Source organism: Heptranchias perlo, chromosome 17, assembly GCF_035084215.1.
Source record: "Heptranchias perlo isolate sHepPer1 chromosome 17, sHepPer1.hap1, whole genome shotgun sequence".
In the NCBI taxonomy this organism is placed as follows: Eukaryota; Metazoa; Chordata; class Chondrichthyes; order Hexanchiformes; family Hexanchidae; genus Heptranchias; species Heptranchias perlo.
The window spans coordinates 23580536-23605283 of NC_090341.1; the positions used below are offsets into that span (position 1 = coordinate 23580536).

Below are 24748 nucleotides of genomic sequence, written 5' to 3' on the forward strand. Positions count from 1 at the left end.
GTCACGACTGGCTGACAACACTGCGCTAGTACTAACTGTTCCCTACTTAGACATTTCTGGGACAGCATCAAAGCCCATCCAAAGCACTTACTTACCTTTAAATGGGCTGTGCCTTCAACCAATGTTAAAGCAGGTCTAGATGCAAGTGAAGCCCATTCATCATTTTATTTTGTGGCAGGTGGGGTGGTTAGGGAGACGGTGGCGAACGAAGGGGAGTTGTAGCCCAAACTGAAAGTACTTTTACCTTTAAAAGTACTAGGTCTTCAGGTTTTTCTTCTCTTATTTACTGATTAATTGTGTGCTGTCTTTACTGAGATGCTAAAGTGAAGGTAAACATCTACTAGGAATTGAATGCAGATTTTTTTTTTTAATATTGTGACAATGCAAGTCAAATTCTGCATTAAAATAAATTTAGACTATGGCACCCAATGGATCCTCTTTCTAACCCCTCGTCCATGCAAAATAAACTAAAAGTCAGTAAATGATTGAATTAAATAAGCAATGCAACTAGAAACTCTAGATTATTTACTCCATCTGGCAGAACTGTTATATGCAAACTGAAAAGGTTGTCACCTGGGATGTCAAATGATTTTGATTTCATCAGGGACTGGAGGGATATAGACTTTCGTCTAAGACAAGGAGTTGAAGTGATCTGTGTAAGTTCTCATCATAAAAATGCAAAGTAGATGAATCGAATAACCTTTTCAATTCTACCTTCTGCCCAGAGCTATTAACAGATTTTCAATCATAAGCGGTATACCCATGGTGTTACCATCACAAAAAATGGTTAAAAGCAATTAGCTATGACTACTACATGCTCTCAGCTTTCTGTCAGTTTCTCTCACCCATGCATCCAACTAGATGACATTAAATTCACAATCCTTACTAGAATTTCTAAAGTGAAATAATTAGTGAGGTTGCAAAGGAAGTAGGAGCATCAGCCTGCTTTTTCCACCAGGTGTATCATGCTTTGGATGGGACGCCTGCAAGAATGACATCTTGGGTGGCTGAAAAGCTTTGCTGGCACATTTTAAAAAATGTGTCCTATCATGATGTCTATCTGATCACAACTTTTCCCACAAAGGGCAAATCCATTGGTCTTTTCTGGAGATGTACTGAAAAACTGGATACAGCTAACCTGGCAGAGGATAATGCTCTGAGCTGCCATCCTCACTTTTGTGTTCATAGTCTATTGCACCAAAAGTCTAAGCCTTGTTGTTAACATTAGCCTACACTTGGTTTTACATTATAGAACGGGAATATCAACTTCAACAGCTTATGCACTAATCATTTCCAATGCCCAATCAGAGGAAAACTGAACATTTAAGGTGCCCTGTGTGTATAGTTCTTCCACTTTGTATCCAGTCATTTGGATTCCTTTCATGGGGGAGCATGTGTAATCATCTATTCTATGATTTAATATTACAGTTGGACCCCAAAGTATTATCCAATTCTACATTCAGTAATTTATGAGGTCACAAAAAATAAAAATCTAATTGCAGGATTTTTACAAAGTATTCTTTATAATACACCCCTTTTAATTTTGCTAAACTGGGAAACTGAAATTAAAATTACAATTAAGCAGCAAAATTGCCATGTTAATTGTTGGATTATCATTTTTCATTTACTCAATCTCTACATACAGATAGAAATCATCTCAGAGGGGGAAAAAAAATCACCCAGAACTTTGTCACTTTAAGAAATTTGTGCCAATTTGACTATCTAAGTGCAATCTACTGCATACAAGACCTCGTTCTGAACTGCAACCGTAGTTCTTAGCAGCAGCAGTCTTTATTGTTCAACTGCACCAAAAAAAAGTTCCCTTTGTTTTCTTTCAAAGCTTGGTGTAATTTATTTGCCTGCACTTTCAGTAACTGGTATTTTTTTTTAAGTTTCTTTCTTTTGCGACTAGGTCAACAATCGCATTTGTTTTGACAAATACTTACCATAACTCAGTCAATTTTAGTATGGTTAGTTTCAAGACCAGCAATGAATATTATGGATCCTTCCAACTAATTGACATTCATGTTTATTTATGCACTCCATCATCAAACAGCTTTCAAAATTGTGAAAACTGCTCCAAACTTAATGCAATGGCTCAATGCAACAACCTCATTTGCTGGAAGGATATCTTGACCAGAAGGTTACCCAAGTTATGTTGCTTGAGGCCCAAAGAAAGCAGCATTTTGTGTTTTCTCATATGGTTGGAGAGAAGATTTCAGAATCTCTGGGGTTCTCGCAACATCCTCCAGGGTTTGGGCTTCTCATCACTCAATTGTTCTGAGTGAGTGACCAGCACACCTCGAGATGCAGTTATATGCCACTTTAGCATTGCTGCAAAGAAGTTAACACCTTAAAATTGTTTTTTATTCATTCTTGTGCTGTGGGTGTCGCTGGCAGGCCGGCATTTATTGCCCATCTCTGGTTGCCATTGAGAAGGTGGTGGTGAGTTGTCTTCTTGAACCGCTGCATTCTATGTGGTGAAGGTACTCTCACAATGTTTTTTTAAACAATTTTACAACACCAAGTTATAGTCCAGCAATTTTATTTTAATTTCACAAGCTTTCGGAGACTTCCTCCTTCCTCAGGTAAATGTTCAGGAGCTCCTTGAAGCCTACGCATTTATACATATAGAACAATACATGGTGTTTACAGACTGCCCCTGCAACTGCCCGTTGCCAAGGCAATCACCGTGTTCAGACAGAGAGGTGTCACCTGCAGAACCCCCGAATACACATTCAACAAAAAAACAAACAGGGAAAAAAAACAGAAAAAAAACAGAGAGAGGCAGAAACATCCGGAAGGCAGAGAAAGCCAGCAAATGACCCATTATATTAAAAACAGATAACATTTGTTCGCTGGTGGGGTAACGTGTAGCGTGACATGAACACAAGATCCCGGTTGAGGCCGTCCTCATGGGTGCGGAACTTGGCTATCAATTTCTGCTCGACGATTTTGCGTTGTCGTGTGTCTCGAAGGCCGCCTTGGAGTACGCTTACCCGAAGGTCGGTGGATGAATGTCCATGACTGCTGAAGTGTTCCCCGACTGGGAGGGAACCCTCCTGTTTGGCGATTGTTGCGCGGTGTCCGTTCATCCGTTGTCGCAGCGTCTGCATGGTCTCGCCAATGTACCATGCTCTGGGGCATCCTTTCCTGCAACGTATGAGGTAGACAACGTTGGCCGAGTCACAGGAGTATGAACCATGCACCTGGTGGGTGGTGTCCTCTCGTGTGATGGTGGCATCTGTGTCGATGATCTGGCATGTCTTGCAGAGGTTACCGTGGCAGGGTTGTGTGGCGTCGTGGACGCTGTTCTCTTGAAAGCTAGGTAATTTGCTGCGAACGATGGTCTGTTTGAGGTTGGGTGGCTGTTTAAAGGCGAGTAGTGGAGGTGTGGGGATGGCCATAGCGAGGTGTTTGTCCTCATTGATGACATGTTGAAGGCTGCGGAGAACATGGCGTAGTTTCTCCGCTCCGGGGAAGTACTGGACGACAAAGGGTACTCTGTTGGTTGCGTCCCGTGTTAGTCTCCTGAGGAGGTCTATGCGATTTTTTGCTGTGGCCCGTCGGAACTGTCGATCGATGAGTCGAGCGTCATATCCCGTTCTTACTAGGGCGTCTTTCAGCGTCTGTAGGTGTCCATCGCGTTCCTCCTCGTCTGAGCAGACCCTGTGTATTCGCAGGGCCTGTCCATAGGGGATGGCCTCTGGAAAAGTGGAGCATCGTGAGGTTGTCCGTGGGCTTGCGGTGGAGTGAGGTGCTGAGGTGCCCGTCTTTGATGGAGATTCGTGTGTCCAAGAAAGAAACTGATTCTGAGGAGTAGTCCATGGTGAGCTTGATGGTGGGATGGAACTTGTTGATGTTATCGTGTAGTCTCTTTAGTGATTCCTTGCCGTGGGTCCATAGAAAGAAAATGTCGTCGATGGTGGGATGGAACTTGTTGATGTTATCCTCAGCCGATTTTTTGCTGTGGCCCGTCGGAACTGTCGATCGATGAGTCGAGCGTCATATCCCGTTCTTACTAGGGCGTCTTTCAGCGTCTGTAGGTGTCCACTTTTCCAGCTTCCACCCTAACCACGTCAAAGAGGCCATCCCCTATGGACAGGCCCTGCGAATACACAGGGTCTGCTCAGACGAGGAGGAACGCGATGGACACCTACAGACACTGAAAGACGCCCTAGTAAGAACGGGATATGACGCTCGACTCATCGATCGACAGTTCCGACGGGCCACAGCAAAAAATCGCATAGACCTCCTCAGGAGACTAACACGGGACGCAACCAACAGAGTACCCTTTGTCGTCCAGTACTTCCCCGGAGCGGAGAAACTACGCCATGTTCTCCGCAGCCTTCAACATGTCATCAATGAGGACAAACACCTCGCTATGGCCATCCCCACACCTCCACTACTCGCCTTTAAACAGCCACCCAACCTCAAACAGACCATCGTTCGCAGCAAATTACCTAGCTTTCACGAGAACAGCGTCCACGACGCCACACAACCCTGCCACGGTAACCTCTGCAAGACATGCCAGATCATCGACACAGATGCCACCATCACACGAGAGGACACCACCCACCAGGTGCATGGTTCATACTCCTGTGACTCGGCCAACGTTGTCTACCTCATACGTTGCAGGAAAGGATGCCCCAGAGCATGGTACATTGGCGAGACCATGCAGACGCTGCGACAACGGATGAACGGACACCGCGCAACAATCGCCAAACAGGAGGGTTCCCTCCCAGTCGGGGAACACTTCAGCAGTCATGGACATTCATCCACCGACCTTCGGGTAAGCGTACTCCAAGGCGGCCTTCGAGACACACGACAACGCAAAATCGTCGAGCAGAAATTGATAGCCAAGTTCCGCACCCATGAGGACGGCCTCAACCGGGATCTTGTGTTCATGTCACGCTACACGTTACCCCACCAGCGAACAAATGTTATCTGTTTTTAATATAATGGGTCATTTGCTGGCTTTCTCTGCCTTCCGGATGTTTCTGCCTCTCTCTGTTTTTTTTCTCTGTTTTTTTTCCCTGTTTGTTTTTTTGTTGAATGTGTATTCGGGGGTTCTGCAGGTGACACCTCTCTGTCTGAACACGGTGATTGCCTTGGCAACGGGCAGTTGCAGGGGCAGTCTGTAAACACCATGTATTGTTCTATATGTATCAATGTTTTTTTAGGTAGGGAGTTCCATGATTTTGACCCAGCGTTGATAAAGGAATGGCGATATATGTCGTTCAGGATGGTGTGTGTGACTCGAGGAGAATTTGGAGGTGATGATGTTCCCATATATCTGCTGCCCTTGTCCTTCAAGGTGGTGAAGGTCACAGGATTGGGATGTGCTGCCGAAGAAGCCTTTGCAAGTTGCTGCAGTGCATCCTGTAGAGAGTACGCACTGCAGCCATGGTACGCTGGTGGTGGATGTTTAAGCTATTGGATGAAGTGCCGATCAAGGGGATTGCTTTGATGGTGTCAAGCTTCAAGTGTTGTTGCAGCTGGTGAGTATTCTATCACGCTCCTGACTTGTGCCTTGTAGGTGGAGAGGCTTTGGGCAGTAAGGAAGTGAGCCAGCCACTGGAGAATACCCAGCCTCAGACTTGCTGCATTTATGTGACTAGTCCAGTTGAGTTCCTGGTCAATGGCAACCCCCAGGATGTTGATGGTGGGGGTGGGGGAGGGAGCTCGGTGATGGTAATGCCATTAAACGTCATGGGGAGATGGTTCGGCTCTCTCTTGTTGGAGATGGTCATTGCCCGACACTTAAATGGCAAGTAAATTTCACACCACACATCAGCCCAAACCTGGATGTTATCCAGGTCTTGCTGCATGTGGGCAGAGATGTTTCATTATTTGAGAAATTGCAAATGGAGCTGAACACTGTACAATCAACAACAAATGGCCCCACTTCTGACCTTATGATGGAGGGAAGATCATTGACGGAGCAGCTGAAGATAGTTGGGTCCAGGACACTGCCCTGAGGAAATCCTGCAGCGATATCCTGGGGCTGTGATGATTGACCTCCAAGAACCACAACCATCTATCTTTGTACCAGATATGACTCCAGTCACTGAAGAGCTACCCACTGATCCCCATTAATTTCAGTTTTGTTAGAGCTCCTTGGTATTACCCACTCAGTTGAATGCTGCCTTGATGTCAAAGGCAATCACTCTCACCTCATCTCTGGAATTCAGGTTGTGTCCATGTTTGGACCACGGCTGTAACGAGGTCTGGATCCAAGCGGCCTTGGCGGAACTCAAACTGAGCTATTGTGAGCAGGTTGTTGGTGAATACAAGGCGCTTGATAGTGCTGTTGATCACTCCTTCCATCACTTTGCTGATGATCGGGAACTGGCTGACAGGGCAGTAATTGGCTGGGTTGGATTTGTCTTGTTTTTTTTTTGGAAAGGACATACTGGGCAATTTTCCAGATTATCAGGTAGATGCCACTGTTGTAGCTATACTGGAACAGTGTAGTTAATGGTGCGGCACGTTCTGGAGCACAGGTCTTCAGTACTGCAGCCGGGATGTTGTCAGGACCGTAGCCTTTGCTGTGTCCAGTGCACTCAGCCATTTATGTAGTATATGGAACTAGCAGAAGACTGGTATCTGTGATGGTGGGGACCTCAGGATGAGGTCAAGAAGGATCGTCCACTTGCCACTTTTGCATTCATGTGCTGGCTCTGCTGTCATTGAGGATGGTGATGTTCATGGAGCCTCCTCCTCCCGTTAGTTGTTTAATTGTCCACCACCATTCACGACTGGCTGTGGTAGAGTTGCAGAGCTTTGACCTGATCTGCTGGTAGTGGAATCGCTTAGCTCTGTCTATAGCATGCTGCTTCTGCTGCTTAACATGCATGTATTCCTGTGCTGTAGCTTCACCAGACTGGCACCTCATTTTCAGGTATGCCTGGTGCTGTTCGCAACATGCTCTTCTACACTCCTCATTGAACCAGGGTTGGTCATCTGACTTGGTGGCGATGGAGGAGTATAAGATATGCCAGGCCATAAGGTTACAGATTGCGATGGCAAACAATTCTGCTGCTGATGAGCCACAGCGGCTCATGGATGCCCAGTTTTAAGCTGCTAGCTATGTTCTTAATCTGTTCCACTTAGCATGGTGGCAGTGCCATACGACATGGTGGAGGGGGTCATCACTGTGAAGACGGGACTTGGTCTCCACAAGGACCATGCGATGGTCACTCCTACCAATTCGGTTATGGACAGACGCATCTGCGACAGGTAGATTGGTGAGGTCAATTAGGTTATTCCCTAGTGTTAGTTCGCTAACCACCTTCTGCAAGCCCAGTCTGGGCTTCAGGATTCAGTCAGCTCGGACAGTGGTGGTACTACCGAGCAACTCTTGGTTTTGGACAATGAAGTCCCTCACCCACAGTACATTCTGTACCCTTGTTCACCTTGGTGCTTCCTCCAAATGGAGTACTGGTTGACCAGCAGGATGTTTCCTTGCCCATGTTTGACCTGACACCATGAGACTTTGTGGGGTCTGGAGTCAGTGTTGAGGATTCCCAGGGCTACTCCCAACCAACTGTATACCATTGTGCCTCCATCTGTTAGTGGGACAAGACATACCCAGGAATGGTGATGGAGGAGTCTGGGACACTGGCTGATGGGCATGATTCCATGAGTATGACTGTCATGCCATTACTCGACTTGTCTGTGAGACAGCTCTCCTATGTTTGGCACCAGTCCCCAGATGTGAGTGAGGAGGTCTTTGCAGAGTCGACTGGGCTGGGTATGCCAAGGTCGTGTCCCGATTCAATGCCTAGGTTACAGCCAAGTGGTCTGTCCGGTTTCATTCTTGCTTTTCTTTCTGGCGATTTGATACAACTGAGTGGCTTTCCAGGCATTTTCAGAGGGCAGTTAAGAGTCAAACACGTTGGTATGGGACTGGAGTCAATGTAGGCCAGACCGGGTATGGGTGGCAGGTTTCCTTCCCTAAAGAGCATTAGTGAATCAGTTGGAGTATTACAACAGTCCAACAGTTTTATGGTCACTTTTACTGATGCCAGCTTTCGATTTCAAATTCAAATTCTCAAACTGCCATGGTGGGATTTGAACTCACATTCTCTGGATTATTAGTCCAGGCCTCTGGATTACTGGTCCAGTAACATAACCATTATGCTACCTTACCCATGTTGGCATTTTTACAATAAGTTTGTCTTGTTGACAAAGCCTGACACAAAAGTCACAGTATGACAAGTCTCAGTATAAGAATATAAATGAGTACAGCAAAAGGCCAGGAAAATGGGATAACAAGTAGCTCCAGTTGAAGAGCTAGTACAGCCATGGGCACAATAGGCTCAATATTTTTTTTTGTTCTAAGGCATCTATAATCTGATTCCAGAATGCAGTAATGAGAACGCACAAGGAAGAATGCTCACACTGCTTGGGCTTGACACCACATGAAGTATAATTCCAGTGCAGTTTCAAGCTGGGTTTGAAACCATGGCAGTTTGAGAATTTGAATTTGAAATAGAAAGCTGGTATCAGTAAAAGTGACCATAAAATTGTTGGACTGTAGTAATAACCCAACTGATTTACTAATGGGTTGACTGTGGCTGATTCTGCCGTACAGACTTACTTCAAAACACCCATTCATTCATTCATACTTACAAATAATCTCAATTGTGACATACACAGCTTTACTTCTCTCATCCAAAGATGTATTTCTGGATGGAATCTATAGGAAGATGGTTACAAATCTATTTATAATAAATGCTGAGTGGGTTGCAACATTCTCAAAACTTGTGGCAGGATCTGTCAATGGGAAAAATCTATTCTAAAAATGTCAACATTCACCTACAGTACCCGTTACACCTGTAGGTAGCACTGTGATTAGGTTTTTAACATTGTAAATACTGTCATGTAATGTAAGCTCTAAACTCTGAACTGGGACTGTATATTTGCCCTTGGAATCACCAGGTATGTAGCATGCAACTCCATTGCAAAGCAGAGTCTCAAATTGAGGGCAAAAGGCAAATCTAATTGGAACTTTGAGATTAGTTTATTACAAAAAATCATTAATGTCAATGGGCCAGAATTTGCTGGCAAAATAACCCGAGTTAAACGCACACACCGTTATCAGTGCATAAATCGTCCAGCAATTTGTGGCAAAGAACTATCCCGTGAGTTGCAAATTGCCACAAATTGCTGAAGGATTTGCGCTGCTCTGCCGTTAGTGTCACGAAAACGGCAGCTCACCATCAGCTCCCCGTAAGCTTCATGAAATTGCTGCATTTGTAATTAAGCTTGCCGTAGACAGTTAGGGCTAGTACTTAACAGCGTAAGGACCCTTTTAAAGACAAGATTTATGTTCCTGCAATGCCACTCAACTCCTCTGGCCCAGAAAGGGAACAACTGAAACTATATAGAGTCTCATTCCTGCAGGTAGCAAATTCTTCTTGGAGATTTTTCTTACTTTTCCTTCTGGTTGCTTTTTTTCGCTCAATCCAATCTTTCTTTTCTTCTCTTTATTTCTCTTTCTGATTTGACTCTAATTCACCCTATTTCCTTCTCCATCGTTCCTCTGTTTCTTTCTCAAGCCTTAAATCTCATTGGTTAAGGAGATAGACTGTTGGTCCAGTCGTTCACCAAGGTCCCAGATACCCATTGCCCTTGCCGCGCTTTTATCAGCTTGTACTTCCACCAATTTGCAGGGCAAAAAAAAAAATTGAGCTGAAGGTGAGGGAAAAAGTCTAATTAACGGGGCACACCGCGTGAAGCCCTGCTCCAGCAAACTCTGACAATTTTTAAAAAAAATACGGTTCCTTCCCTCCAGCATGAATTTTACAGCCACACTTCAATGCAGCCTTGGACAGAGTTTTGTCTCTGCTATCTGTCTGTAAACACTAACCCTGTGCTTAGTTTCCTCTTCGACTCATGCCCCTACCCCCAATAAATTCTAGAGTAAACCCTTCCGTGTTGTAGCACAATTTTCCCTTCTCCCCATGCCAAAACATTCATTTTTCTAACCAGGCTCATTGGAACTCAATGTTATTCACACAACCCACTACGTGCATCAGATTCCGACCCGCAATATCAATCCTCAACCACTGGCCAGTTAGCACCAGTCCTTGTTATTACCAGGACACCATTTCCTCTCTCCGATTCAACACCTTTGCAAACCTAAGATGAACAATTCTCATCCCACCGAGCTCATTCTGTATCTCAGATCAAGTGTTGCTACCTGCCCAATGCAATGCTTGAGATTTTGGGCCGAAAGCAAACGGCTCCCCCTCCTGAATGTGACTTAACAAGCCAGATGCACTGAAAAGTTCAATTTTGAGCAGGCAACAGATCAGTGCTTTCTAAATTGTTCCCTGGTCCATCAAAAAGGATACACAAGTTAATAACTGCATCAATTACATAGAAAGTACAGCACAGAAAAAGGCCATTCAGCCCAACAGGTCCATGCTGGTGTTTATGCTCCACATGAACCTCCTCCCTCCCTACTTCATCTAACCCTATTAGCATATCCTTCTATTTCTTTCTCCCTCGTGTTTATCTGGTTTCCCCTTAAATGCATCTATGCTAGTGCCTCAACTACTCCTTGTGGTAGCAAGTTCCACATTATAACACTCTGGATAAAGACATTTCTCCTGAATTCCCGATTGGATTTATTAGTGACTAACTTATATTTATGGCCCCTAGTTCTGGCCTCCCTCACAAGTGGAAACATCTTCTCTACATCTACCCTATCAAATCCTTTCATAATCTTAAAGACCTCCATCAGGTCACCCCTCAGTCTTCTCTTTTCTAGAGAAAAGAGCCTCAGCCTGTTCAATCTTTCCTGATAGGTATAACTTCTCAGTTCTGGTACCATCCTAGTAAATCTTTTTTGTACCTTCCCCAGTGCCTTTATATCCTTTTTATAATATGGAGACCAGAACAATGCACAGTACTCCAAGTGTGTTCTAACCAAGGTTCTATACATGTTTACCATAACTTCTCTGCTTTTCAATTCTATCCCTCTAGAAATGAACCCCAGTGCTTGGTTTGCTTTTTAAAAAAAAATGGCCTTATTAACTTGCGTCGCTACTTTTAGAGATTTGCATATCTGTACCCCCAGATCCCTCTGCCCCTCTAACCCATTTCGACTCTTATTCTCCTTACCAAAATGTACCACCTTACATTTATTTATATTGAAATTAATTTGCCAATTATAGGCCCATTCTGCAAGTTTATTAATGTCTTCCTATATTTTATCGCAGTTCTCCTCAGTATTAACTATACCCCAATTTGGTGTCGTCCACAAATTTTGAAATCGTACTTTCGATTCCAGAGTCCAATTGTTTATGTAAATAACGAATAACAGTGGTCCTAGCACTGATCCTTGTGGAACACCACTTCCTACCTTTTGCCAGTCTGAGTAACTACCTATAACCCCTACTCTGTTTTCTATTTTGTAGCCAGCTAGTTATCCATTCTACTACTTGTCCCCTGACTCCACATGCTCTGACCAAAGCCTTTTGAAAATCCAGATCAAGATCGCCAAAAGTTGCAGTGCCAGCCAAAGATGACAAATTTCAGAAATGTGTGTTTTGCAGAGGTACTGCAACAGTGGGGAAGGACTCTGTAAGGGTCCCCATCCCCACGGAAAAGCATTTCGCTACCTTATTGAGGCTGAAGTGTATCTCTACACAACACCCCCATCATGATTTTCAAGACTGGTAGCACCAGCACCCCCTCCCTCCAAGAAATTTCAGAATGGGGGAAGCAAGGGAATGTTGGTCTAGCTCATTGCAATCACCTCTCCCCAGAGAGAAATTTTAGGATGTAATAAGTTTAGCATTCCCATCTGTCTCTCCCTCCCCCCTGCCATCCTGGGTCTAATTAACCCCCACCCTCTAATCCTCCATGACTTCAATATTGAACTTGGTCTTGGCTCCTGGTGTGCAATGCCACAGGAGAACAACAAGTGTAAATAATATTTTAATAGTTTGTACCTGTAATGAAGCTTCTGTGGTTTTTATGTTTGGTTCTTTAAAGCTCTCTGGGGTTACGAGTAGTGGAGAAAAATTTGCAGCTAGTAAGGGTTTGCTGAGAGTCTGATGCTGCTGATCATTCTGCTGTGTCAGTTTGAGTTTCTGAAGCAGTTCATGACCATGAGATCCAATATCTGAAGTGCTTCTTTCTCCAGTGCCATGGTGAGGAGTCTGGTTACCTCCCGGGGTCAGGTTCTGGGGAGCATGTGTTAGTTCAGAGGAAAGGGGGCACATCATCAGTGGTGATATTGTTTTGATTTCTTGTTGCACACTCTGACTGTGGCCATTGGTACTGATGGCGGGCGCTGTCTGATTAGATGTAGCCTCAAAATTTAGGGTAGACTGAAAGAGGGGACTGGCACAAATATCATACACACGATTGGTTTTCACATCAGATTTCTGGAGTGCAGCCGGTATCATTAGTACTTGTGCTGTGGCTTCTTGGCGATTCAATCGGGAAAAATTGATTTTGTTATTAAGACTCTCAGGGCTCCCCAATTGTTTAAGTTCTGTTGACTGTTCATAAGTGATGGGTAGGACTAAATTTTGGCTTCTTAATATGGTGTCTTGCTGGGATGTCAAGAAGAGTTCCTGGTTAGCATTCATCAATTGCTCTTTGGTAACAGGTGTGCCAAATAATTCCTCTACGGTCAAATGTTTGGCACCTGAAAGAATATGCTAGAGAAGGAAATAAAAAAGGCAGTATTAAAATATTTGTTTGCACACTACCTAATATAATTATTGGACGATTCTATTGGATGAGCATAAATTTCCTCCAGTTAAATATTGGGACGACCCTGAAGCCATTGTCTTCAGTCCCCGTCACAAACTCTGTTCCCTCGCCAATAACTCCATCCCTCTCCCTCGCCACTGTCTGAGGCTGAACCAAACTGCTCACAACCTTGGTGTCCTATTTAGCCCTGAACTGAGTTTCCGACCACATAGCCTCTCTATCACCAAGACCGCCTACTTCCACCTCTAACATCACCCGTCTCTGCCACTGCCTCAGCTCATCTGCTGCTGAAACCCTCATATATGCCCTTGGTACCTCTAGATTTGACTGTTCCAAAGCTCTCCTGGCTGGCCTCCCACCTTACACCTTCCATAAACTTGAGCTCATCCAAAATTCTGCTGCCCGTATCCTAACTTGCACCAAGTCTCGTTCATCTATCACTCCTGTGCTCGCTGACCTACACTGGTTCCCGGTCCAGCAATACCTCGATTTTAAAATTCTTATCCTTGCTTTCAAATCCCTCCATGGTCTTACCACTTCCTATCTCTGTAACCTCCTCCAGCCCTACAAGATCTCTGTGCTCCTCCAATTCTGGCCTCTCGCATATCCTCTATTTTCATCGCTCCACCATTGGCGGCCGTGCCTTCAGTTGCCTAGGCCTTAAGCTCTGGAATTCCCTCCCTCGACCTTCCTCTCTTCCTTTAAGATGTTTCTTAAAACCTAGCTCTTTGACCAAGTTTTGACCTGTCCTAATATCTTGTGACTCGGTGTCAAATTTATTTGGTAATGCTCCTGCAAAGCACCTTGGGACGTTTTACTACGTTAAAGGCGCTATATAAATGCAAGTTGTTATAATTATCACTGAGTCAAACTACCTTGTTGTGGTGCTGTGCTGAAGAGGTATGTTCATCTATTGATGTTTTCACTGCTAGGCCTACAGTGCTGTGTATGCCTGGAGAACTTGATAAAATACTTGAATCACCAAATTGACATGTCTAAAAGAAAAACGCATGTTTTTAAAAAGTCAAACATTACATTCAATATTGATTCAATTGTTAACATTTCTTTATTCATCATTTTAGGTGTAGTGATCTCAATTAGTACCATAGGAAAACTAACAATCCAGGATCTGACTACAAAATGTAATTATACTGATTAAATTGAAGGCCTTAACGAACAGCAACCATGGACATATTCTCAATTTAAATTCCTGTATCTAGTTTTATAGCACATCACCACCACTAGATGGCTACTGAACTCTTTTCTTTCTCCTTAATTTTAAAAGGAAAATATGTCAGTTTACTTAAGAAATTTAATTTGGTACTGATTCAAACTAAATTTGATTATTTTCAGCATTAATATACCGTGAAGCAGTAGAAGCATTCAACTGTATCCAATTAGTTAAAAGAACAGAAAACCAATGAATACTCAAGCCAAGCAGATTAAACAACTCACTGCTCTGATCTGGGCTAAAAAAGGAAAAAAAAGTCTGGGGAGAGGGGAATGGGAGGAATACTTCTTATGCAAATTGCAAGCTTTTGTTAAAAGAAGAAAATAATGCTCTTAACCAGGAACTCCTTTGGCTTCTTAAACAAAGATTCAATTTTATCTTTCTCCAATGTCATTCCATTCCAGTGACATACAACAAGCGTGTCCAAGCTTTTCTATTCATGTGGCACATAAATATGTACCATGGAGCCTTGTGGGCCACACAAAATTTCCAACAATTTTTATACTGTTCAAAATGCTGATACTAATATATGGTGTCATGGTGCTCTGATAAGGCAGAAGCACTTCAAATAGCATCAAAATTCAAACAGGACAAGGCAGCAAACAAAAAACATCAGCACAAATAGGACTGAGTTGCCTGTGCTTTGAGTCTGGACATCCAGGGCTGAACTCGTGGCCCGAGAGCCACAGGGTAGTTGCCCCTGAAATACAGGCCGTGTCCCGAGGATGGCTCCATTGTAAACAGCGCAAGATGCATTTTCAAGCCAACCTGCCAATGGCCCCAGAGCCATTTGATTCCAGAAAAATCACACTAAAATCAAAGAAATCCCTGGTCAAATTATTCACTTCTATAGAAAAGATGTATTTAGAACAGAAAGTACTCCCCTTAGATTTTCTTTTCTTTTTAATTTTTTAACTACTAAATAACAGAGTACATCAATCAGAAACCTGTGAGCAGTTAAGAATTTTTTCTAACATTACAAATTTGTTTTCAGCTGTTTTGATTTTGCTTACAAGTACTTTCAGAGATTCAATTCTTGGTAATTATTATCCAGTAAGGGTAGGTTTTAGGCATCTATCTACACTGGGTAAAATTAATTAAGATAGCAGATCTGTCATTGGCTCTATTCTTTTATTTTTAAATTGAAGAAACATTCTTGAAAATACAATGATTACATTTTTGTGTGGTATTGTTCCAATAACTTTAGATTTTAGTATGTAAACATGTAGAATGGTAATGCCTCTTTTCTTCATACGGTATTTCAGTTTCCCACGCTTGAAAAATTTCTAAATTTTCTGTTATTTCTCATATTCTCGGAGTCCGAGCTGCAGACATTGCGATGCATCAGGGAGGGAGAAAGTTACCTGGACACTTTGATCCAGGAGGCAGTCACGCCCCTTAGACTAAATACTGTAGAATTGGCACGTGGTCAGGGACAGGAGGGTGTGTCTGCGAGTGAGGCAGGTACAGGGACCCAGGAGGTAGCATTGCAGGAGCCTCAGCCTCTTCACTTGTCCAATAGATACGAGGTTCTTGCAGCCCTTGTGGACGAGTGCAGGGACTGCAGGAAGGATGAGCAAACTGGCCACGGCACTGTGATTCAGGGGGCCATTCAAGTGGGGGGGGGGGGGGGGAGGGAGTAAAAAGGAATGTAGTTGTAGTCGGCGACAGTATAGTTAGAGGGATAGACACTATTCTCTGCAGCCAAGAGAGAGAGTCCCGAAGGCTGTGTTGCCTACCCGGTGCCAAGGTTAAGGACATCTCCTCAGGGCTGGAGAGAAACTTGGAGTGGGAGGGCGAGGATCCAGTTGTCGTGGTCCACGTAGGTACCAACAACATAGGTAGGACTAAGGAGGTTCTGCTAGGGTGTTTGAGCTACTAAGGACTAAATTAAAAAGAAGAACCATAAAAGTGAGAGTCTCCGGATTATTACTGGAGCCACAAGCAAATTGGCACAGGGTAAATCAGATCAGAGAGATGAATGTGTGGCTCAAAAATTGGTGTGGGAGAAGTGGGTTTCGATTCATGGGGCACTGGCACCAGTACTGGGGAAAGAGGGAGCTGTTCCATTGGGACAGGCTTCACCTGAACCATGCTGGGACCAGTGTTCTGGCAAACTGAATAACTAGGGCGGTAAAGAAGGCTTTAAACTAAATAAGGGGGGGGGGGGGGGGGGGAAAGACTCAGGTGGGGCGAAGTTTAGATTGATAAAGAGAAAAGACAAGGAAGTAGTACAAGAAAGTGATGGGGGTAATGATAAACAGAGTGTGTCAGGAAGGGACAGAGCGTACAAACATAAGAGTGCACTAGCAAATGGGGCTGGGGTAGGAAAGAATGGTAAAAAGACAAAATTGAAGGTTCTTTATCTGAATGCGCGCAGCATTCATAATAAGATAGATGAATTGATGTCACAAATAGAAACAAATGGGTATGATCTCGTGGCCATTACAGAGACGTGGTTGCAAGATGACCAAGGTTGGGAGCTAAATATTCAGGGTTATTTAACATTTCAGAAGGATAGGAAAAAAGGTAAAGGTGGTTGGGGTAGCTCTGTTAATAAAGGATGAAATTGGTATAATAGTGAGAAATGATCTTGGCTCAGAAGATCATGATGTCGAATTAATTTGGGTGGAGGTAAGAAATTGCAAGGGAAAGAAATCACTGGTGGGAGTAGTATATAGGCCCCCTAACAGTAACTACACTGTAGGGCAAAATATACATCAAGAAATAAGGGGGACTTGTAAAAAAAGGTAATGCAATAATCATGGGCGATTTTAACTTTCACATAGATTGGACAAATCAAATTGGCAAAAATAGCCCTGAGGAGGAGTTCATAGAGTGTGTTACGGACTGTTCCTTAGAATAATATGTCGGGGAACCAACCAAGGAACAGGCCATTTTGGATCTGGTAATGGGTAACAAAGCAGCATTAATTAACGATCTCAAAGTAAAGGATCCCTTGGGAAGCAGTGATCATAACATGATGAATTTCACATCCAGTTTGAGAGCGAGGATCTTGGGTCTGAAATTACTGTATTAAACTTAAATAAGGGCAATGTCAAAGGAATGAGGGCAGAATTGGCTAAAGTGGCAAACATTTAAAAACATATTTTATGACTCGCATCAAAAATATATCCCTGTGAGGAGAAAAGACTCCTCAAAAAGGGTGAACCAACCATGGCTAACTAAGGAAGTCAAGGATGGTATCAGGTTAAAAGAAAAAGCATACAACATGGCAAAGATTACTGGTAAGCCCAAAGATTGGGAAAACTTTAAAAACTAGCAAAGGATGACGAAAAGAATAATAGAGGGAGAAAATAAATTATGAGAGTAAACTAGCAAAAAATATAAAAACTGACAGTAAAAGCTTCTACAAGTATATAAAAAGGAAGAGGATAGCTAAAGTAAACATTGGTCCCTTAGAGGATGAGGCTGGGGAAATAATAATGGAAAACAAGGAAATGGCAGAGGAATTGAACAGATATTTTGTATCTGTCTTCACAGTAGAAGACACTAATAACATACCAATAATAGTAGAAAATCAAGGGGCAAAGGGGAGGGAGGAACTAAAAACAATCACTATCACTAGAGAAAAAGTACTAGGTAAATTAATGGGTCTAAAGGCTGACAAGTCCCCTGGACCTGTTGGCTTGCATCCGAGGGTCTTAAAGGAAGTGGCTACAGAGATAGTAGATGCATCAGTTGTAATCTTCCAGAATTCACTAGATTCTGGAAAGGTCCCATCGGATTGGAAAACCGCAAACATAACACCCCTATTCAAGAAGGGAGTGAGACAGAAAGCAGGTAACTATGGACCAGTTAGCCTAACATCTGTCATTGGGAAAATGCTAGAATCCATTATTAAGGAAGTAGCAGCAGGACATTTGGAGACTCATAATACAATCAAGGAGAGTCAACATGGTTTTATGAAGGGGAAATCATGTCTGACAAATTTATTAGAGTTCTTTGAGGAAGTAACGAACAGGGTGGATAAAGGGGAACCAATGGATGCAGTATATTTGGATTTCCAAAAGGCATTCGATAAGGTGCCACATATAAGATTACTGCACAAGATAGGAGCTCATGGTGTTGGCGGTAATATACTGGCATGGATAGAGTATTGGCTAACTAACAGAAAACAAAGAGTCGGGATAAAAGGGTCATTTTCAAAATGGCAATCTGTAACTGGTGGGGTGCCGCAGGGATCAGTGCTGGGGCCTCAGCTATTCACAATATATATCAATGATTTGGATGAAGGAACAGAGCGTCTTGTGGCCAAATTTGCTGATGATACAGATAGGTGGAAAAGCAAGTTGCGATGAGGCCACAAAGGGATACTGACAGGTTAAGCGAATGGGCAAAAAATTGGCAGATGGAATATAATGTGGGAAAATGTGAAGTCATCCACTTTGGGAGGAAAAATAAAAAAGCAAAATATTATTTGAATGGAGAAATACTACAAAATGCTGCAGTAGAGGGATCTGGGTGTCCTCGTACACGAAACACAAAAAGTCAACATACAAGTGCAGCAGGTAACCCAGAACGCAAACGGAATATTGGCCTTTATTTCTAGGGGGATGGAGTATAAAAGCAGGGAAGTCATGCTACAACTGTACAGGGTGCTGGTGAGACCACACCTGGAGTACTGCGTACAGTTCTGGTGCCCTTTTTTAAGGAAGGACATACTTGCATTGGAGACAGTACAGAGAGTGTTCACTTGGTTGATTCCGGGTATGGAAGGGTTGTCTTATGAGGAAAGATTGAACAGCTTGGGTCTATACTCGTTGGAGTTTAGATGAATGAGAGGAGATCTTATTGAAACATACAAAATTCTGAGGGGACTCGATAGGGTAGATGCTGAGAGGATGTTACCCCTCATGGGGGAATCTAAAACTAGGAGGCATAGTCTCAGAATAAGGGGTCTCCCGTTTAAGATGGAAATGAGGAGGAATTTCTTCTCCCAGAGGGTTGTGAATCTTTGGAATTCTTTACCCCAAAATGCTGTGGAGGCTGAGTCATTGAATACATTCAAGGCTGAGTTACACAAATTTTTGATCAGCAAGGGAGTCAAAGAATATGGGGAAAGGGCAGGAAAGTGGAGTTGAGGTAAAAATCAGATCAGCCATGATCTCACTAAATAGCGGAGCAGGCTCGAGGGGCCGAACGGCCTACTCCTGCTCCTATCTCTTATGATCTTATATCTGCTGATCATGAAGGGCCCAGTTTTCTCTAAGTTCTTGTCTGAAGAGTTTATTTTCAACTTGAAGGTGCAAGTTGTTTCGTTTCCTACGTAATTTCACATTGCATTTGTTGAAGAGTATACCAACACTGAATTCCAAAACATACACTTTCATTTCACAAATTCATCAGTTGAAGATGGCTTCAAAAATTAATGTCAAAATACATTTTCTTAGTTTGTTCAGTTGGTAGCTTTGTGTTATCTTGCATTGTATTTCTGTGTTCTAATTGACCTCTGGTTTGGTTGGTATGGAAACAACAATGCAAGACATTACATTTAGATTTGAATGGTGCCAGTTTTACTTCCTATTTTTGAGTTTATTTTTAAGTGATATTTTCACACCATACAAATGTGTTTCAGTATTGGTATGCTTCGGTTTTAATTTTATTTTGCTTTTTCACAAAATTTGAATCGAGAAAAGTGGTATCCAAAGCAAAGGCCAAATATAATCTTGTGTAAAAAGTATTACCACACTGCTTTTACATACACAATGATTGCACAAAATAGGAGTAATTGGAGGCACAAATATATAAACAGGAGCTATTTCAACATAGTGGCTATGAATTATTTTAGAATAACTAGAAGCCACTTAAGGTTGTTCTCAATTTCACATCTGGACCCAGGGCAGAGAAAACTCAGATTAACAACTCCAGATTAAAATCATGCATCTAAATCATGTTTGCCCAATGCAGAATATCAGCAAATAACACTCTGGGTTAAGTATGTTAAAGATTCTGTACAGCTCTTTTAGAACATTCTGATTTATACGATAAACACTTTCCACCTAACAGTTCACGATTGCTGCCCAATTGATATTTAGAACAAAATATTAAATTACAAGGCCCCCAAAATACTTTCATGTTGTCAGAAATTAGTGTTTTCTTGTAGAGGTTTGAAAATTGTACTAAAGCCCACCAATAACTTTTGCAGAACAATTCCAAAAGCACATACCTGTTGCCTGAATAGAAAAATTACAATAAGTGCGTGTGCGTGTGTGTGCGCGCGCGCCCGCCAAGGATTCCTGCTCCCTACTGCTATCTAGTGACTTGTCCTACAAAGCACATACCATGGTGCCCCAATGATTCAATAGGCTGCAGGCATTTAAGGGGGAATTTTAACTCTCCCCAATTGACAGGAAAGAAGTGGGGGAGCAGTTAAAACGGGGCAGCTCCATTTCCTGCAGATCTGTGAGTTTAATACAGCTGTTTTGGCAATGGGTGATGCTCCTGCCAAACTGTGACAGGAGCTTCATTAATAAATGGAAATAGAGATCGAATAAAATGGAATTTTTACACCTGACCTGCCGGGTAAAGCTTTCGGGAAGCCCCACAAAGAAAGTCTGGGTCTCTGCTGTCCCAAGCTCTCCCCACAGCCGCAAGAACCTCTCAACACCCTTGCTGTTGCTGGCCTTCTCCTGATGACGGTGGGCTGCCTCCGGGCGACCTGATTTTCGTCCTCCCCCACCTGAAATGGCTGAGCAGCTGACCGGCAGCATTCAAATGAGGCCCCGTAGTTAAAATCTGCTGGGTCTCTGATTAAAGCTCCCGCACGGGATTGTCGTCAGCTTCCGCTCGAAGTTAAAATCAGCCCTTTAGTGTCTAGGCTCACAGGTGAAGAATAGCCACAAACATTAACAGTTCTCTTTTACATCACTTGGGTGAAGTAGAACAGGATTACCTACTCTGGTGGAACTATTACTAACTTCAAAGGAGGAAGTGAAAGAAATAGCCGTCTGGAAACACTGATCGACAAAATTATGCTGAAAGTGCAAACGCCTCAAAATGGCCAACATCTATGCACTGGGCAACAATGAACACAGCTGATGACAGGCAAAAAGAAATGAAGGCTGCAGTTCAGAACAAAACTTTATATACAACAGTGTAGAAGCACTGGACCAAATATATCATGCAATATAAAGTTCTTTGAGGACTACGTCCCAAGATGAATCATCTTCTTTGGGCAATGGAACACTATTTGCACATGGAAGATTAATTATTCAAGGCTGGACACATTTCCAGTTTTGTTCACCCATTAATGGCAGCAAATACTCAGAGCAGGAGAAGGATGGATTTATTACAGGATAAAGCTCCCTCTGCACTGTTCCTACAATATACAGTAACCATTAACACAAAAGAACACTTTTATTTCCCACACTTGCCATCTCTGGTTACCTTAATGAGCCGACCAATTTATGCTATAGAATTTATGTTACTATTTTCTGTCAGTTAGGAACTGGATTGAAACTGTCCAATTTCTCAGCACTTAGTGCCCTGACAATCTTCAGAAGTGAGAAAATGTTATCCCTTCAGCCTGGGCTACAATCAAAGCCAAGCCCCACAGGTGACACCAGCATTCTGACCCCACAACTACTGTTTTGCTCAAATTCATTCATACTTTGATATATCCTAGTCTCATTCTCAGCTTGCCTTTTATATCCATCGTTGCACCACATCTGAAAACTGGTTCCAGCTTCTCCGCATGAGTCAAAAGCGGTTTGAAGCTGGATAAAACCCTTAATCATGAAAGCATTTTCAAATCAATTTGAATTTGTGTTTACAATTTACAAAAGTACTTTAATGTTATAATCCATAGCCTTTATATTTGGTTTGTTTCAGGAAAGGATTCTTCAAATATAATCGCAGAGAAATTGCTTAAAAAAGAACGGCGAGCTCAACAGCACTCACTGTTGTTAGTGGCGGAATCGAGGAACAAGTTCCGGCGTTTGCAAATGCGCAGTGAAACACGGAAATCTGGAACTTGCTCCTCCTGGTTCGCCGGCAATATGACAACTTCGAATTAAAGGGATATCGCCAGCTGGAATCAGTGGAAACAATGACCAGCGCCAACTTGCTCATTTGCTGAGCTGGAAAGTAACTAATATCACCACACAACAGGTACGCTTAAAAATACCAGGTCTAAACTATGTTTTAACAGCACGGTAAGTCTTAATGACTGCCAAACAACTAAAAATTAACTTTTAAAAATGTGGGGTCTCATTACTCCTTATTTTAATCATTTTTGGTCATTAAACATTTTTTTAAAAATTAAAGATTTTGTTTTTAAACTTTTCTCTTCTGTCTCTTATTTAATTCAACTATTTTTAAAAATTATTCGTTCAAGGGATGTGGGCGTCGCTGGCAAGACCAGCATTTGCTGCCCATCCCATTTCTTATCCTTTTTTTTGTCTGCTGTCCATAACTGTTTTTAAAAATGATTAGTGTTGTACCTTTCACTACCTGGATTTTATGTTCCAGCCTTCAGAAACTCTTCGCAGTCAAAAATGCTGCAATCTGATTGATCAAGAGGAGTGATCCTCCCGCTTCTCCCATGGGTCCTAGCTTAACTGGAGCTAACGCTGGGCTCTTCTCCACTTCCTTTTAGAGGAAGTGCACCCAGTAAAGACCGCAGTAAGTTAGCGGGCTAGTATAAATCTATGGATCGGCGAGCACTGTTGAATCGCCACACGAGCAATTTCTGGGCCAATGTGTAAATTGGCCATTGTGGCCAAGGATCATTTCAATATGGGCATTACTTCATTTGTTCCCCATTTGTTGAATTTTCACAATAGAAATACTCAGCTCTTTTTCAAGCAGATGGACACAAAGGTTTTGAAGTTTTCCTTTTATACAGGATACGCTGTCATCTGGATACAGGAACACTGTATGAATATCCATCACCCAGAAAAGTGATGATTACAAGTTCACTTCTAGTCTTGGTCTGGAACTCTGCCCGAGAGGGTGGTATTGGCAGAAACCCTCAACTCATTTAAAAAGTACTTGGAGGTGCACTTGAAATGCCATAACTCACAGGGCTATGGACCAAGTGCTGGAAATTGGGATTAAGATGGATAGCTCTTTTTCGGCCGGCATGGACACAATGGGCGGAATGGCCTCCTTCTGTGCCGTAACTTTCTATGATTCATTGTTGCGAATTCAAAATATTAAAACTCAGAAGAGGAGGAAAGAATCTATATAGCAATATTCAGAATACAAGTAAATTCTTATTACTGATAGATACACCGCTCGACAATAAGTAACAATCTCACACCGAGATTTGTTAAATAGCACTGTGAGAGGTTAAAGAGATTATCCTGCAAAAAACAGATGTACAACATTCATTATTCAGTGTTTATAATTGTTATTCTAAACAATTTAAATCCTTACTTGTTCATACTCTTCCTTGGCTTTGCTGAGCATGTCTAGGATATCAATAGGATTTTCTTCATCGTACCCATTGGTCTTGTTTGGAGTCGTTCTCCCTGGAGATTCTTGCTGGACTCTCTGAGCCTCCATTTGTACCACCCTAAGGAGGCAGCAGCACAGGTATTACACTAAGTAATTACCTAAACCAATAAATAAAAGGTTATCCCAGTCAGATCAGAAAGTCCTGAATTTGATCCCTGTTCTGTGTTAAATTAGTTTATCTCAGCTGGGGACGCCCCACTGAAAGTTCACGGGGGGCGGGGGCGGGGGAAGGGGGAAGTTGGAAAATTACAGGTATTGTTCCTACTGATGATCACTATCATTGACCTCAGCACGAAAGTGCACTAGTGGACATTTGGGGAGAACAGGATCAGATTCAACGGCGATTTTCCCCATAGTCCAAGAACTTTTGACCCCACATTCAGTCTGCCACAAAGACGGTCTGTTTCCACCTCAGGAACATTGTCTGTTTAATCCCCTTTCTTAACCAATCTCAACAATGCCTTCAGCACCACAGGGTCAACATGTCCTCCTTCACTAAAATGTTTTCAAAAAATTCTCTCATTCATCAAAATGTTCTCTTTGACATCCACCAGTCACAAACTTCAGTTCGTTCAAAATCCTGTGGTTCAAGGTCTCTCCTGCGCAAAGTCTGGAACGCAGTTATTCTCGTTCTTATGAGCTCCATTGGCTTCCTGTGGCCCAGCAATCTGCTTTCAAGATCCTCATCTTTAAATCCCTCTGTGGCCTTGCCCCAACCTGTTAAGGGAATTTTCTCCAGCCCTCACCATTTTTATTTCTGACTGTGAATTACTGCCACATCCCTTCCACTCCATCACTGGAGGTCAATCTTGCAGCTATTATACCCTGCCCTCATATTTGTTCCCAAAACAATTTCATCTTGCTATCGCTCATCTTTTTCAAAACCTCCCCACGACCTTGTCTACACCTCCCCTCAAATTCTTTCACTTCCCACTCTACCTCTTGTAAAGTGCCCGGAGACATTCTTTTACACGAACAATATTGTAAAAATGGAACATCTTGTTGTATATTTTACTTATACTCATGATAGATGCTCGTACATGAAGAATGGCCACTTGAGCAAAGTATAGGAGGGCTGCCAGACTCAGTGAGATCATATCCCAGCAGAGTAAGAGTCTTTAAGAGGAGAGAATTTGTTCTAACATTTTTCAGGGCTTGAAGCTTATACAATAGAAGTATTTATGGACTACTGGTGCTGTAGCTTTGCAAGAACCAAATTCAAACCTCTAGGATGTTTTCATTGTAATCTTAAACAGCTACAGAATGCAGTGTTTTCACAGTTGAGGTGAAAAT

General features: G+C 42.7%; 1 protein-coding gene across 2 annotated transcripts in view; it reads right to left on the reverse strand.

The window, feature by feature from the left end:
• The window catches only part of dcp1a (decapping mRNA 1A), a 59585-nt gene that overhangs the window by 8524 nt on the left and 26313 nt on the right, over positions 1–24748 (reverse strand). For both annotated transcript variants that reach the window (XM_067998735.1, XM_067998736.1), the window contains 3 exons: positions 23375–23513; positions 13617–13736; positions 11970–12686 (listed from right to left, as the gene is read on the reverse strand). In XM_067998735.1, the coding sequence (XP_067854836.1) occupies positions 11970–12686; positions 13617–13736; positions 23375–23513 (976 nt within the window). The remainder of the gene's footprint in view (positions 1–11969; positions 12687–13616; positions 13737–23374; positions 23514–24748) is intronic.